This window comes from Manacus vitellinus, unplaced genomic scaffold (genome assembly GCF_001715985.3).
Source record: "Manacus vitellinus isolate BGI_N305 unplaced genomic scaffold, ASM171598v3 scaffold_66_pilon, whole genome shotgun sequence".
NCBI classification, from domain to species: Eukaryota; Metazoa; Chordata; class Aves; order Passeriformes; family Pipridae; genus Manacus; species Manacus vitellinus.
The window spans coordinates 1,408,585-1,424,065 of NW_021940729.1; the positions used below are offsets into that span (position 1 = coordinate 1,408,585).

Sequence of the window (15,481 nt, forward strand, 5' to 3'; positions counted from 1 at the left end):
ACACCTCACCCCCCCCCATCGACATCTCTGTTGCAGCCTTGGGCTCCTCCTTATCCCTGACACTTGGGGAATCTCCCGACCCCCTCTGAGAGAATCTCCTGACTGCTTCGGCCGAACTGGATTTTCCAGTAAGGAGCTCCACAGCCAACCACACAGGGACGTTTTTGTGCTGTCAGAAGGACATGGAGCTGGCTGGGCCAGGTGCCTGCACGGCTTAACTTATATTTTGCAGTGTGGAAAGGTAAGTCTGCCATCAGCACAACTGGCTTCTGGTGGTGATGACCTGGTTATCTGGAATACCTAGTTTGCAGATCAGAGGATTCCTGCAGAAAACTATGCTTGTTAAAATTATACCGCTGAAAATAAGAAAGATTTTGCCACGACTTAATATGTTATTTCTTTGTGCGCCTTTGTTGGTGGGTTTGTTGGTGGAAGATTTTATTCACAGGCCCCTTAAGCATCAATCTGAGATGACCAAACTATCTGCAGAAACTAAGGAGGAATTCTCAGTCTGCTGTTTGTATTGTTATCCTTTTAGTCCTCCTGTAGCAGGAGGGATCTGTAAGGCCTAAATTTCCCAAAACAGGAAAAGAATGGCAAACTTGTGATTTTTCTTTTTTATTTCTGGTGGAAGTTATCTTCAATGTTTAGCCTTCCTGTGTGTGAATCTTCTGCTGGATTGTTTCTGGCTTCTGAAATCAAGCACAGTGCAGCCTCTGGGAGTCAACATAACTTCTCCCTGCTACCACAGAATCCACTTGCTGGATCAGGACATGGAATCTCTCAGGGTTCCTTGCCATAGGATGTGTAGCAGGTGTTGCTGATCCCTGAGCTTTTAAAACCACGACGAGGTGGTGTGTGGCACTAGTGAGTCACTGATGGTGGATCCTACACACTTCAGTACAAATAAAGGAATCCCTTTGTTCCATTTCCTTTTGTTTTGGTGGTATCTGGAAGGCCCAGGGAGAGATCATGACCTTGCAGAACTGAGCACACACAAAAACACAGACCCAGAGCCTTCATGTGCTCTTTTCTGTCTAAGCTTGATTTCAAATCAGTTTGCCAACAGGAATAAAAATAAATGTGTCTGAAACTCTGTAAAATCGGAGTTTAATAGTAAACATTTCTGCCCTGTGGGATTTGTCTGTATAAATAGTCTGTGGGGGAGCACTATATAATGGGTTATACCTCCTAGAAAGAAAGGAACTGTAGGGGCCTGTGCTTGCTGGGAATTGTACATCTCCATATAGAGTCCTGGAAACTGAAAACCCCTTGAATTCCAGTCCAGTGTCTTACTTGCAGAAATTACATTCCTTACATTCATTACTCACTTGCACTAATTAAATTGCAACACTTAGCAAAGGTGATTTTATGTTTTAATTTTCTTTTCAGTGGAAAATCGTCTGTGGAAGAGGCAGTAGATGGTGTTAAGTGTGTGTGTGTGTGTGTGTTTGTGTGATAATCCCACTCCTTTGCATGGTTTTTGTTCTGGGGAGAGAGTCTGCCTTTGGCTCCAAGAGATTTCCTTCGGAATTAGGATTGCCCTGCAGCAGATTTCTGTGAAGCACGGCCAGAATGATCCAGCGATCCTGACAAAAGGCTGCTCCGGGCCGGTGAGATCCCGTGTGGAAAGTGACCCCTGGTGTCAGGAGCTGAAAGGCAGCTCAGAAACACTGCTCAGGTTCGGGGAAATCCTGCCGCCAGGGTTTAACGAGATCAGCTTCCAGGTCCCTGTAACTCCTGTCCTTGTGTGCAGTTGTCCTGTTGAGAAATGCAGGGTTTCACTCTGAACCTGAGGTACTGTTTCTCTTGATTTTTAAATTAACATATCTATGTGGAAGTGGTTTCTATGTGCCTGTTCTGCTCTGACTTTCCTGTGTCCTCCCCCCTATTTTCAGCTTCGCATCCCTAAATGTTTCTTTACCAACAGGTTGATCCTGCTTTGGGATAATGGCAGGAAAAGTGAAGTGGGTGACTGACATAGAAAAATCTGTTCTAATAAACAACTTTGAGAAAAGAGGGTGGATTCAAGTGGCAGAAAACGAGGACTGGAATTTTTATTGGTAAGTACGTTACAAATGCCAGTTTCTAACTTTGTGAAGCATTTTAGTGTCTTATGTCAATACCATAAATAATAAAGCAAAATACATATTGAACAATGAAAGGTGCAGAAATTAGAACTGATTTTTTGTCTGCAGTAAGCAGAATTTTTCCTTTTCAGTTGGAGGGAATTTGTGGCTTCAGGGGAGTCTTTGAATGTATCTTTTCCCAACATTTTCTGACGACACAACATGAGCAAAATAACCCAAGAGTACACAGTTGCAATATACAATAAAATACTGGTTTGCCCATGTTATGGAGGCTTGCCCTGTAACCAGAGTCCACTTTATTATTTAATAATAAATACCTTGTACTGTCCTTCTCCTTCATGATAATGATTTATGTGCAGACTGATTTTTCAACATTTCAATCCTGAGAGTGAATGTGAAATTAAATCAAGATTCTGCTGAAAGGAGGGGAGTAAATAATCTGCCTTCTTATTTGGTATTTATCTGATATAAGACCACTAAATGCTGTCCTACAATGCAGTAATCTGTTAATTGGCAGAAACAGCACTCTTTAGATAAACCAAACAATTTATAATGTCCCTTTCAAATACAGCAGAATGGCAGTTTGTGCTGCCAAATGTTCCTGTTGTGAACCACTTATTTAAATGGGCAGGAATCTGGTACTAATCTGCCCATGCCTTTGGAATGCAGTTGGGGGGAGTGGGGGAACACTCATGGAAGTTGTTGTGTGACTGGTTGTTTTGGGTTTTTTTTTCCTTTCTGAAATGATAATGTTTCAGGTTGATGGTGTTCAGGGAATATTCTTAAATTTTCACTGTGAGACATCTAAGACTGAAAATTCTTGGCATCTATGTCCCTACTCCTATCCTCTGTGGAAAATGTGGGAGATAACTGATTTGATGATTTTGTCCTAGGCTTCTGTAGCATCTGGGGGCACTTCAGTCATTTTTAGGCCCTGCTGGGGCTTGACCTGACTATCAACAAGCCAGAGAGTCCAGTAGGGGCAGTTTGTCATCTTCCTGTCCTCACTTTCGGGAGTAGTAGAGGGACTGATAAAACCTCCAGCTGGATTTAATTTGCTTTGCAAATAGAATTTCAGGATATGTTGGACTGGCACTGCAGCAAAATACTATACTATAAAGAGGAACAAGAGAAAGAAAAAATGAAGAAATTGGAGCAAAACCATTTCTGCTTTGTCCTCCTGGGTTGTGTTTCTTGGGAGAAATAATTGGGTGCCTGTCCTTGCTTTCAGGATGAGCGTGCAAACCATCAGGAATGTTTTCAGTGTGGAAACTGGATACCGCCTCTCTGATGACCAGATTGTCAATCACTTCCCAAACCACTATGAGCTGACCAGGAAAGATCTGATGGTAAAGAATATCAAGAGATACAGGAAAGAGCTTGAGAAAGAAGGAAGTCCTCTTGCAGAAAAAGATGAAAATGGGAAATACATTTATTTGGGTGCGTTGTTCTCATTGTCAGAGTTCGTATTTTTTTTACATAGTCAATAACCTGGAATTGATCCAGCTTTTCTGAACCTCTGGAGTGTTAGAACATTGAAGTGACTACCTTGAAATTATCTGTTTCTGTCAGTGGAAAAAAAAAAAAGTGCACTTTGTCCTAAAATTGTTTGCTGTTTTCTGCAAACCCAACACCCTTCCCTCTGCATCATCCCCTTTTCCCTCCCCTCAAACCTGGAGCACGAGGAAACACAGGAATAGGGAAAGTGATTCAAACAGTAGCAGTGAATGTTTCCTAGGAAATACTGTATTTTCAAAGCTTTTCACAAACCTTGCTTTGAAGGATAATATTTGACAAATTGAGAGGAATAGAGGGAACTTGTTGAAGTAGAGACAAAGCAGGAATAAAGATTGAACATTTCCTTGATTCCCTGTTGTATTCCCACAGCACTAAGCCACACTTCCTCCACAGTGTTACTACTCAAGGAGAAGCACAAATTCAGTTTGGATGCATGGAATTTAGTTTTGTTTTAATTTTTAGGCTTAGTTTTTGTAAGTAATAAGGTCCTTAAAAACACTGAGCTTAATAGTGCAGCATTATCTGAAGCAACATTGGGTGAAGTGGTAGTGAAATTATTATTTTTAAATGTGAGGGTGCAGAACTAGATTTGTGGCTAGGATTACTGTGGGGGTGTGTGGGAGTCTAGAGGATGGATGGGTTGGATTTTTGTTGGGTTTGATTCATTTTTGGGGTTTTAAAATTATTTTGAAGAGGGAAAATTGCAGGATTGAGGTACTTTGCAGTAAAATTAGTGGTGGAACCAAAGGGCCCTGGTACTTCATATGATACAGGGTTGCAGTTTCTTTAATTCAAAAGTGAAAAACCATTATCTGAAAATCTTATACTGGAGCAAAAACTAAAATAAACTTTTGCAGAAGGGCTCTGGACTGAACTGAATGAACAAACACTTCAGAGGAGAAATTTGGGAGAAGTTTGAGAACAAAGAAAAAACCCAACAAAATAAAAAGAAAGCCAGACTAAAAAAAAAAAACAAACAAAAAACAACCAAGAACCCCCAAACTAAACCAAGAATAAATCAGGAATGAGGAGAGTTGGTTTGGGGGTCAGAAAGCATCAAAGTGAAACAGATGGGAATGTGTGGAGTTGCTTTACATCTTGGGAAAGTGAAATGAAAACTCTTCATATCCATGTAAGAAAGAAGCAGTTCTTTATGGATGGAAGTGAAGATAATCTGATAGCAAAAAGGGAAAAGTGCTTTTCTGTAGGTTTCAGTAATCATGGTAAAACTGATTGTGGGATAAAATAAGAATAACTCGTGGGGGTTACATGGAAATTAAAATTCCACATCCAGAGAGGAGGCAACATCAACATTCACGTTTTTGCCTGCCCAGGAGAGGATAAGTTGGTTAATGGAATGGTGAAATTTTGATTAAGCTGAAATGATATCTAGTACTTTAATTTCACAGCATATAAACAGAAGAAGAAAACTGATTAACCTGAATTAGAATCTGTTAATATGAAGGTGGCATCATATAATATTTTGCAATTGTTTAAGTAAAAAAGTAGAATTTAAATGGGATAAAAAGCAATGTGAGTCCTAATGAAGGTGGGTCATGTCAGACTGGAAAATTTAAAAGACAGAACCTTTTTTCCCCCATCTCTATGTGTCAATAACCTTATCAGATATACTGTCCTTAATTGTGCACCTTTCTCTTTTCCCCCCTTAACTCAGATTTTGTTCCTGTGACTTTTATGCTTCCTGCCGATTATAATCTCTTTGTTGAAGAATTCAGGAAGAATCCCTCCAGCACATGGATCATGAAACCTTGTGGCAAAGCCCAAGGGAAAGGGATATTTCTAATCAATAAGCTCTCCCAGATTAAAAAATGGTCTCGAGACAGCAAAACATCTTCGTAAGTTCTTAAAACCTTAAAGCCTTCATTGTATTTTCTGTAATCAGGTGAACCACATCAACACTGATTGTCTGATGCATGGGAAAAGTATTCCATGATTGTTGTTGCTTTGTCATTATATACTTAGGTTTGCATTTAATCTCAGTTGTTATCTGGCTTCCTCCTTCAGCAGGACTTGTTTTGGCATGAGGAGGTGCAGAGAACTGTACAAGTAACTATTCTTTATAAAAATGCTCTCAGTGTTGGGGGTGGGAGGGAAAACTGCACAGAAATAAATTGTTCTGCTTCATAGTATTAAATAACAGGAAGCAAGAGAAAAATCTTCCTCTCAGCAATTTCAGTAATTATTTAATATGTATTAAATCACTTTCTAAGTTAGTACGAAGGAATAATGGATTTATATGAAGTAAATACATTGTCCTTTTGGAACAGAAAATAATACACCTCATGTTGATGAAACAGTTTAGCAATCTATGCTCTTCTCTACTAGGAGAAGTTTTGATCACACAACTAATGTTAAGTTTTGTTCCTGTGATCAAGTGACTGGCTGAATACCACTTGAGTATTTGTTTCCCTGTTGGACTTGGAATCTGAGGAATGTCACAGTCTGAAAGTTACCTCAGCTTTTCACAGTGGTTTGCAGTTGCACACCAAGCATAAATGCAGATATTCTGGTGGTGTAAGACCTTGAATAAGGAAGGTAATGTACTGTGTGCCCTTTGCTTGTCTGAACCATGCCAAGCTCTAAATCCTCTCTGAGGAAAAGACTGGCTTGTAGAGCTGCATTTGGAATGGCTTGGTCAGCTACAGTGTTAACTTCAAAACTAGGTTTAAATGGTTAATTCATATGGGTCAATTTTATTTTTATATACATATATATATACACCAACTTTTTGAGATATATATATATGTATGCACACATACACATATATACACACATTAACTTTTATACATATATATATCTACACCAGCATTTTTGGTGTTTAGTGCCTGATGCCAAGTGTGTGTTGTCAACCACCACAATTTTACACGTTGTCTTGGCAAAAGATGCAAGATTTCAGCCAATTCAAAAATTTACAGAATACTTCTAAAGAAGAAAAAAAAAAAGACTTACTGGATTGTATTGCAAACATGACTTGTGTTTTTCAGGTTCGTGTCCCAGTCTTCCAAAGAAGCCTATGTGATTTCACTCTACATCAACAATCCCTTGCTTATTGGGGGAAAGAAGTTTGACCTCCGTCTGTATGTTTTAGTATCTACCTACCGTCCTCTGCGGTGTTACATGTAAGTTTGTATACATTTGTATTTTGTTTTGGGACAGTGCCTGAAGCAGTCAAAATAATGTTGGGCTTCTTGCTGAAAAGAAGTTTTAACAGGCAGGTGGTAATTGTTGGGCTTTAACACATTTTAATGATTTTTTTTCAAGGTATAAACTTGGATTTTGCCGGTTTTGCACAGTAAAATACACCCCAAGCACCAGTGAATTGGACAACATGTTTGTACATCTCACAAATGTTGCCATTCAGAAACACGGGGTAAGTGTTCTTAGGTACTCTTTTGTAGCAAGACTGATCTCTTAAATTGCCCCAGAAACTTGGAATTAAAAGGTTTTGTTGTATTTTTCGTGACCTTGCAACTAAAGTGCCTCAACTTGCACCTACAAATAAATAAATTTCGGAAGACTGGAGATCAAAAGTGTGCAAGATAATGAGTTGCAGCTCTGTAATAGGCTGTGATATGCTCAGCAGTTGAGAGCAAGGGTGTGCTTCCAGTCTCTTTCCATTTAAATGTTAATATGCTCACTTAGGGATTGAGCAATGAAATTAATGGTGCTTGGTTCATGTGGGTTTGTGCTTTACAGCAGTGCTTTAATATCTCCTTCCTGATCTCTGCGTGCTGCCTGGCCAGCTGGTGGCTTCCTCTTGCCTGGACAGAGATGGAGTTCTGCCTGCACAACAGTTCTGTCCTGGGATTTGCCACTGATACTCATAAACCACCTGGAAACACAGTAGCTCTGGCAGCACATCCCTGTGTCCCAGTGGGCTGAGGTTCAGCAGTGGGGAGGAAGGGCTGCTGGGTCAGGGGTGACGTGGCGTTTTTGTCGGTGCTGCAAACATTTCGTTGCTCAGGTGCTGATTTGGGAAGTGCTTTAAACACATCGTGGTCTGCCAGGGCACACTGAGAATTAGTTATGGTATGAAAGTAGGTCCCACACAACTCAGAGAATAAATCCTGGTGCTGTTCTCAGTAGCAGTGAAGAGGTGAGGCATGTGATATGTTGCCTCTCTTGTTATTATGCGCCCTTCCATCTTCTCTTCCCGTCAGAGAATGGCCTTCAAAGTTTTTCCCCAATAAAAGCAGCAGTGAAAGTGGTGGTGAGGTCATTTTGAGAGAATAATGAACAGGAATGGGTATGGAAGGAGCAGCCTAAAAATGTGGAATCGTTGCTAGAATATTTGAAAAGCTTTTCCTAAATTGTAAACCCCTGATATCTGTTGAGTTTTGCAGACAGGCATAAGAGAAGTTTAATGTAAAGCCATCCTGTTTGTTCTTCTGTTTTATATGTGCCTGTAACTTGGGAGGCACTTAGCCTGTACAGTTTTAGTCTTCTAAAATTCTACCTAATTTGAACTGTTGAGTAATTTGTCAGAATTATGATGAGGTCTGGAAAAACTCTTCTAAGTTCTGGCTGTTAATCTCCACTCTAAGCCTTGTGTGAACCACAGACTTCCAGTGTGTTTGTACCCTACAAGCTCATGTGAAAACATCCCTGATTTGAAAAGGGTGCAAATCAGTACTGGGAGAGGGAAAGGGTAAAATTAAGGAAGGAGGGTAAGTCAGAATACCCATTGTGATATTTCTACTGGAAAATACAGTTCTAAGTCATTATTCACTGCATGTGCAATACAAGCAAAGCAGCAATAATTCTTATGCTTAATTATTTTCACTCAGTGATCTCCTGTGTAGCCTGCAATATCCTACATTGTTTTAATGTCTTTGATTAAACAACTGTGATTGTGCAATGAAATGATCTGAGGAGAACCTTTATAAAGGAGCAAAGCAGTTTTCCTGGGAGTTACCTGAGGGCTGAACGTGTGTCTTTCCATCAGTGTGAACACTCTCTCTTTGCACTGGTCTTTGCATTTAAAGAGAAATAATGCAGAGCCCTGACAGCCTCTGAAAAGACAAATATAAGGTGTCCTCCTGTTTTTCCCTGTCCACTTTCAGTAACAGCAGGGATTTTGTACTGAATTATTTGAAAAATTAACTTTTAAAAACAATTTGGGTGTCATTTATTTCCCTGTCTTCTTGAATGTAACTGTTGTCAGTTAAGAAGTCTGTTAAGAAGAGACCATGTTTGCCTTGTGGGGAACAGACAAGTCCTATTTTAAATGAATAAACACAGACAAGCACTTTCAAGTGCTGCATTTAAAAACAGCCAACTTCAGTGAAATTTAGCTATTGCTCCCTTAATTGTTTCTCCCTTTTCCCCAGAGGAGGAAAACATTCAATTCTTTCCTTTCACATTTTAAGACTTACATTTCTAAATCTTAAATCATGTCTTCCTCTAAAACTGTCAAAGTACCCGTTGTTTTTTAATTCTAAGAAAGATTTGTTACTTGATTTGCAATGTGAGATATCAGCATATATAATAAAAACAGTTGTCTCTGCAGAAGGCAGTTCAAAGTAAAGCTGCAAGAACAATTTGCCAAGTTTCTTTTTAGAGCAATACTTTCATGTAGCTATAAGAGTGGACTTTTTGTGTGAATGAAAAAAAAACCTGCTGAGCCACTTCAAAGGCTTAGACTGAATGAACTCCTTACACTCTTCAGGATGATTACAACCACATCCATGGGGGGAAGTGGACAGTGAGTAACTTAAGGCTGTACCTGGAGAGCACCCGTGGAAAAGAAGTCACCAACAAGTTATTTGATGAAATCCACTGGATAATTGTGCAGTCCCTGAAGGCTGTGGCGGTGAGTACTGTCCCTGCACTGCTGCCAGCTCAGCACTAGGGCTGCAGGCTTCTCAGAGCCACCAAAGGGAGTTTGCCAGCAAAATCCCCCAGTGTGTCTGCTGCTGTTTGAGTGATGGTGTTGGTGCTGATTTCTGCAGTGCTGTCTTCTCTTGATTTCTCTGAGAATCTTGGGTGGGTGAGCTATCTGCCTGTGTTTGAAGGAGTGGGTAAATCTCTTTCCTGGAGGGCTTTGTGAACTATTTAATATGACTTGATGCTGCCCTTGTGAATAGGATTAAGTTCTGCCAAGATGTGTGATGTCATTGCAGCAATAACAAATGTGTCAAGGAAAAAAATACCTCTGGAGGACAATTCAGCAGAGAAAACCTCAGGCTATTAGTTCATCAGAGTTACATAACCTACTTTCACCTCTTTTATACGCAAGTCACGTAGTTATAATGAACTTTTATTAAAAAAAAAAAGATAGAAGAAACAACCAGTCCCCTGCTTGAGTGACTTTGTGGTGTTTGGGTAACATCCTGTGATAACTTCAGAGAGCAGGTATTGCTCTGGGGGTCACCTGGGGTAACTGAAGAGCCCAGGGGTGCCAAGGACTCTCCTGTTCCCAAGTGCATTGTCTTGTCCTCTGTTTTGGGTTGGTCCTGGCACTGCTGTGAGCTGAGTCAGCTCTCTGACAAATTACTCCCTTGCTTTATTGATGGGTTTAGTGTCCTGCCAGTGCAATGAGCTGAGTCATGGAAGGAGCAGAACACCAGACTCAGCACGAGGAGGAGGGACAAGGTCACACAGCAAGGAGCAGTGGGAGGTGGGGAAGCTCGGCTTAACTTGGCCTCTGCTGGGCAATCCTATTTGGAAACAGTTGGGAGAGCAAAAGGGATTAAATCCAATGATAGCAGAACCTTAGAAGAGAAGAGAAAAGGTGCTGAGAGTGACTGAGCATGAAATTTGTTGGTCCTCTGACTTTTTGACAATGGCAGATGTAATGAGATGCTTGTTCCTCCTTCCCTCTTTCAGTCCCTGAAGAACTGAAAAGCTCTCATTATTTGTTTTGGGGAAAACATCTCCCTAACCTGTTACTAAGGTTTCTCTAAAAGATCTGATGAGATTTGCATAGAAGAAGAGTCTTACTGTGCCCACTGCAAATGTTGAGCAGGTGCTGGAAAGCTCCTGATTCTCTAGAGGATCAGCCAAGCACGACTTGTTCCTTGGTCTCTCCTGGCTTTGGGGTTATAGTTGGCTTGAGCTAATTATAATTTAAAAAGGCATCTTGGAATTGCTTGACCTAAAGTCTCTTCATAGTTGCAGCAGTAGGATAAAAGAAATGTTTTTGAATGAGTCTTATTTTCCTAAATTTTAAAGAATTTGCGAAGCTGTAAATTTTCAAAGTTCCTGTTTTCTCCTGATGTGTGCAGGCTTTAAATGTTGTTACTGCTTTTGCAAAATATGCAAACACTTATTTTTACATTGGAAACATAATGGAAAGTTAATGTAACTTCATACTTGGCATCAGTGCAATCATTAGTATTGAAACATTTGCTTACAGCTTGGGGAAAAAGAAGGCAATCCTGGACTTAGTAGTTGGGAGAAAAAAAGGGATTTAAACCAATGTTAGCAGAACCTTTAAAGAGAAGAGAAAAGAAAAAGTGTTGAGAATGATTAAGCATGTGATTTGTTGGTCCTCTGTCTTATATCAGCTTATATCAGTTACAGCACTGAAAACCAGTGTAGAAGATTCACAATGTCATCACATTGTAGCAAACTAAGTGTGTAATCAGGTTACTTACTGAATTGTTGATTTTAATGCATATTTTTGTCTTTTCCTTTTTTTTTTTAGCCTGTAATGAATAATGATAAACACTGCTTTGAGTGCTATGGGTATGATATTATCATTGATGACAAGCTGAAACCCTGGCTAATTGAGGTAAAGTTGCATGAAATACAGGAAAAAACTCCCTTCTCATTTCACAGGAAAAAAACTAAGTAGATTTCAGTATAGTCTTTCCTCTTTTTAAACAATGTTTTTTGTTCTTTCATTAGTGGATTAAGAAAAATGATGGAAAGTGCAATGGGCCATGTGATGACCAAATTGGTGTTTCTGTTTTTTAAATCCAGTGCATCAATACATTTGGACTTAAGAATGTTAGCAGTTAGATAGTGTAGCTGTAAAATTGGCATTGGCTTGATGGAGCATAACATCAAATGAAGTTTTTTTAACATTAAATTTTAAGTTTTAGATGCTGTCAGTGTAGTGCTTCAAACAGAGCATGGATGTGTTTTTCCAGCTCAAAATTTCACAGAATCACAGAATATTCTGAGTTGGAAGGGACCCACAAGTATCATCAAGTCCAGCTCTTAGGGGAATGGCCCAGACAGGGATCAAACCCACAGCCTTGGCTTTATTAGCACCCTGCTCCAACCAACAGGGGAGAGCTCAGATTAAGAACTTAAATAAAAGCTGTTTACTTAGAAGAGACCCCTGGGTTTCTGTGTGTAACAGTGAACTGGGCAGATTTTAAGTACTGAAATTTATGGGGTTTGTAACCATGTAAACTTAGTTTAAAAAAAAAAATCTCTGTCTTGTCTGATTCACCCTAGTGATCTCATCTGAATAAAAATCTCCAGGCTGACACTGCAGTGGTGTGGTACTTTCCTTTTTAAGTAAAAAGAGAAATTCCCAGTGGGGGGATTCCTTCCAGTGTCTGAGGAACTGAGATGTGCTTTGAGTCTTCCCCTGTAGAACACACAGTCATCACAGATGCACTTTGGAGAACTTTATACCACCCAAAAGATTGATGCTGGCTTTATTTTTGTCCTTTGTAGGTCAATGCTTCCCCTTCCCTCACTTCCAGCACTGCTAATGATCGGATCCTGAAGTATAATCTGATTAATGACACCCTCAACATTGCTGTGCCTAACGGGGAGATTCCTGACTGTAAATGGAATAAATCTCCACCAAAGGAGGTCCTTGGCAATTATGAAGTCTTGTAAGTTTTGTCAGTGTTTTATATTGTGGTTTTCTGTCCCCTCACTCTTCTTTTCATGTGTAATGTAGACCAAAGAGAGAAGGTGAACTTCATTCTGGAGGGAAAAATAGGCATTAAGTACCACTTCATGTCTTTGGAGCTGCAACGGTGACATTGGAGGTGGGAGGAGTTGTCTCACCTCATGTCCAGAGAGAATGTTGTCTGATAAGCCCCTGATTGCACCTTCTGAGCTTCCAGCAGCCAGATTTGAGGGACAGAAAGAGAATGTTTGTCTTCTCCATGTGTAGGACTGTAATTGTATTGAGGGTAATAGATGGTAGTTAAATAGATAAAATAGTTATTTCATGCAAATTTTGTCCCAGTTCACAGAAGTAGTGCTTCTTGACTCCTGTAATTCATGGATGTAACAATAAATAAATTTGTCAGATACTTTTTAAATTCCTCCATCTGTATTATAAGGAGAGAAATGAGTTACATACATGGTAGCAGTGAATATCCATAAAATAGTGTAACTAAGTATATATATTTTGATTGTCCTACACAATATTATAGTATTATCTTTTGTTAATTACAATCTATAGCTAAATTCTGCTTGGAATTTGCATAGCAGCTGAGAGGTCAGTGTATACTGAGTTATATACTTAGGTAAGTATATAACTCAGTATACTTAGATAACTCAGTATATAGAATTATCTGAGGCCATAGATATTAAAGGGATATTATAAGATGTTTAAAAGGTATTTTATATAGATATATGAAAAGGTATTACACAGATATATTAAAAATTATATAGGTTTATTAAAAATATTTTAGGTATTGTAAAGGCTTAGCTATTTAAAGAACTACTCATCACTGTGGTGAAGTGTTGCCAAATCCATGTTGTCAAATGCATTTAATTTAATCACATGGTTGCTCAGTTCACCTCATTCTTTCCCTTCTCACTCTCTGATGCAAAGGTGGGGTTTTTAACACTGCAGCTAAAAATCCTCCCTTTGAAGCAACAGCTTAAGACTTTATTTAACTGGCAGCAGCCTCGTGTTCTGCTTAACCACAGAGACCTGCAGAAGTACATGGGAAATTTCACAAGCACAAAATTTCACAAGCTCAGGAGTTTTAACTAAAGCTGCCAGATGGTTTGTGTTTCTTTCAAAACGCAGCTCAAGGTATTTCAGATGGTCTGTGTTGTAAAATCACGTGTATTTCATAGAATCAGAGGTGCATGTCATACCACGCAGGCACAAAGCTGTGTGTGGGACAGCTTGTGTTCAGTTTCAGGGCTAGACATTAAGCAAAATAGAATATAAAAATAGAATAGAGAGGACTTGCTTTTGCCTGTGCAGCAGGAGCAGGCACTGAACTTGTCTCATTTCCAGGTATGATGAGGAGATGGCACAGAGTGATGGGCCCGAGCGGGACCCGAGGGGTCGCGCTGGGCAATCCGCTGGAGCCAAAGGAAGTCGTGCAAGGGATTTAGGAAAGCCTGTCCTGACCACCTGGAAGTGATAACAGGAAAAACAGCTGCACTCCTGGTAGGAGGATATCACGAATAAAACAGCAGTTTTACAACAGGTGCCTGTGTTTTGCTGCCCTGCGTGTAGGAAATACTAAAGGAGACAAAACAGCCTTTGAAAAGAAGTGAAACAAACATTCAAAACCCAGGAACTTTACTAGGTGAACACTGGCTTGATTGTTATTACAACAATATATGTATAGTGTGTATGTATATATAATAATATTTATATAATTTGTATAAACTGATATTCTCTTGGTACTGATTAAGAACTTCCTGTATAAAGGTGGCAACTCCAAATATGCATTCTGAAAGAAACTCTTTGCTGTGCTGGGTATTATTTATTTCCTCCAGCAGCTCCCTGTAATAAATAAGCTGTGGATTCTCTAAAAGGGTGAGAGAGGTAAGTGTTAACATTGTCATGATGGTGGTTCAGATTCTTGTAGTAAAAGAAGAGCAAATAGAAAAAACTGGGAATACATGCACTTGAGGCTAATGTCAGTCAATGCAGCTAATGATTAAGAAATTGGAAAGGAGCTCTTTATATGCTGAGGGTTGGGGGTTTTTATTTCCTTTAAGTGTTCTGAGCTTCTAATTGTTTGAAGGTAGAAAGCTTGGTGGACTGAGGGAGTGTTTCAATGGTATGTGGATGGTATATTGATTATTTCACTAGCCATTAATGTTTGTTTTGAGATGATGCACGTCCGTGGAAAAACAGACAGAACAACCACATACTGTGATAAATCTCATTGCTTGAAGCTGATGGTAAATCTTTATTTGCACCAGAACCTCTTAGTGTATTTATGCATGTATATAAGTCAAATATCTGTATATTTTTTATGTATTTTATGTGTGCTCTAACGAAAATACTGTTGCACATGGCGAGCTATTTCTGGTAGCTTTGATAACAACAGTTGTGTTGATTAGCTGCCAAAGCATAGAGCAAAAGATAAAAATGGGTGTTTCAGTTCTTCTAGCAGCAGAGCAGATAAATAAACTAGTTGGATCTGTGATTGCTGAGAGTTGTAAATGTCCATGGAGCCATAAATTTGACCTCTCCCCAAAGTTTTTAGTTTCTTGAGCACATAAAACAGACCTCTTTGCTTGCTATTGAAGGTCCTTCTAGCAGAGGGCAGGAAACTGTGGTCTTTGGGACAATTGGTGCTGATGACTCTTCAGTCTGAACACAGGGCAGAGGGCAGATGTGGGCTGGGCTCACCAGTAACACCCTTACACATAGGCTGGGATTCATCCTTGCAATGAAGAATGGAATATGGGGACTGAGTCACTCCAAGTGTAATCTTGGTCTTCATTGGTCTTCATAATGTTCCATTAAAGACCAAAATCCAGCTGATTCATCAGACTCCAGTCTTCTCACTGGCCTCTGCAAAAGCACATTCTAGTTGGCTCTTGAAATAAGGCTAAGAAAAGATGATCCCTGCAGGGTAGTAAAGCTCATCTAAATTCCAGGTCTCACATATTTTTGGGGTTGGGATCTTCTGGTTTTGCTTAGGGTTTTTTATTGGGTTTTTCTTCTTTTGTTT

At 39.6% G+C, this 15,481-nt stretch overlaps 1 protein-coding gene across 2 annotated transcripts; it reads left to right on the plus strand.

Annotated features, from left to right (window-relative positions):
- Nucleotides 1-54: 54 nt before the first annotated feature.
- Nucleotides 55-14,950, plus strand: TTLL1 (tubulin tyrosine ligase like 1). Of its 2 annotated transcripts, none has more exons than XM_018083694.3 (10): nucleotides 55-241; nucleotides 1,928-2,063; nucleotides 3,322-3,530; nucleotides 5,284-5,464; nucleotides 6,614-6,748; nucleotides 6,891-6,999; nucleotides 9,298-9,441; nucleotides 11,278-11,364; nucleotides 12,264-12,427; nucleotides 13,801-14,950. In XM_018083694.3, exons 2-10 carry the CDS (start codon nucleotides 1,951-1,953, stop codon nucleotides 13,928-13,930), a joined length of 1,272 nt encoding a protein of 423 aa, XP_017939183.1. In that variant the 5' UTR covers nucleotides 55-241; nucleotides 1,928-1,950; the 3' UTR covers nucleotides 13,931-14,950. The 2 variants fall into 2 exon arrangements, with proteins under 2 accessions (XP_017939183.1, XP_017939182.1); XM_018083693.3 differs by having other exon boundaries at nucleotides 1,931-2,063.
- The last annotated feature ends 531 nt before the right edge of the window (nucleotides 14,951-15,481 follow it).

What these genes read in the sequence shown, in the direction of transcription:
- TTLL1 (XM_018083694.3), top strand. Translation starts at nt 1,951, where the DNA reads ATGGCAGGAAAAGTGAAGTGGGTGACTGACATAGAAAAATCTGTTCTA. An exon ending in CGAGACAGCAAAACATCTTC is followed by an intron (nt 5,465 to 6,613) that starts GTAAGTTCTTAA and finishes TGTGTTTTTCAG; the next exon opens with GTTCGTGTCCCAGTCTTCCA. An exon ending in AGTCCCTGAAGGCTGTGGCG is followed by an intron (nt 9,442 to 11,277) that starts GTGAGTACTGTC and finishes TTTTTTTTTTAG; the next exon opens with CCTGTAATGAATAATGATAA.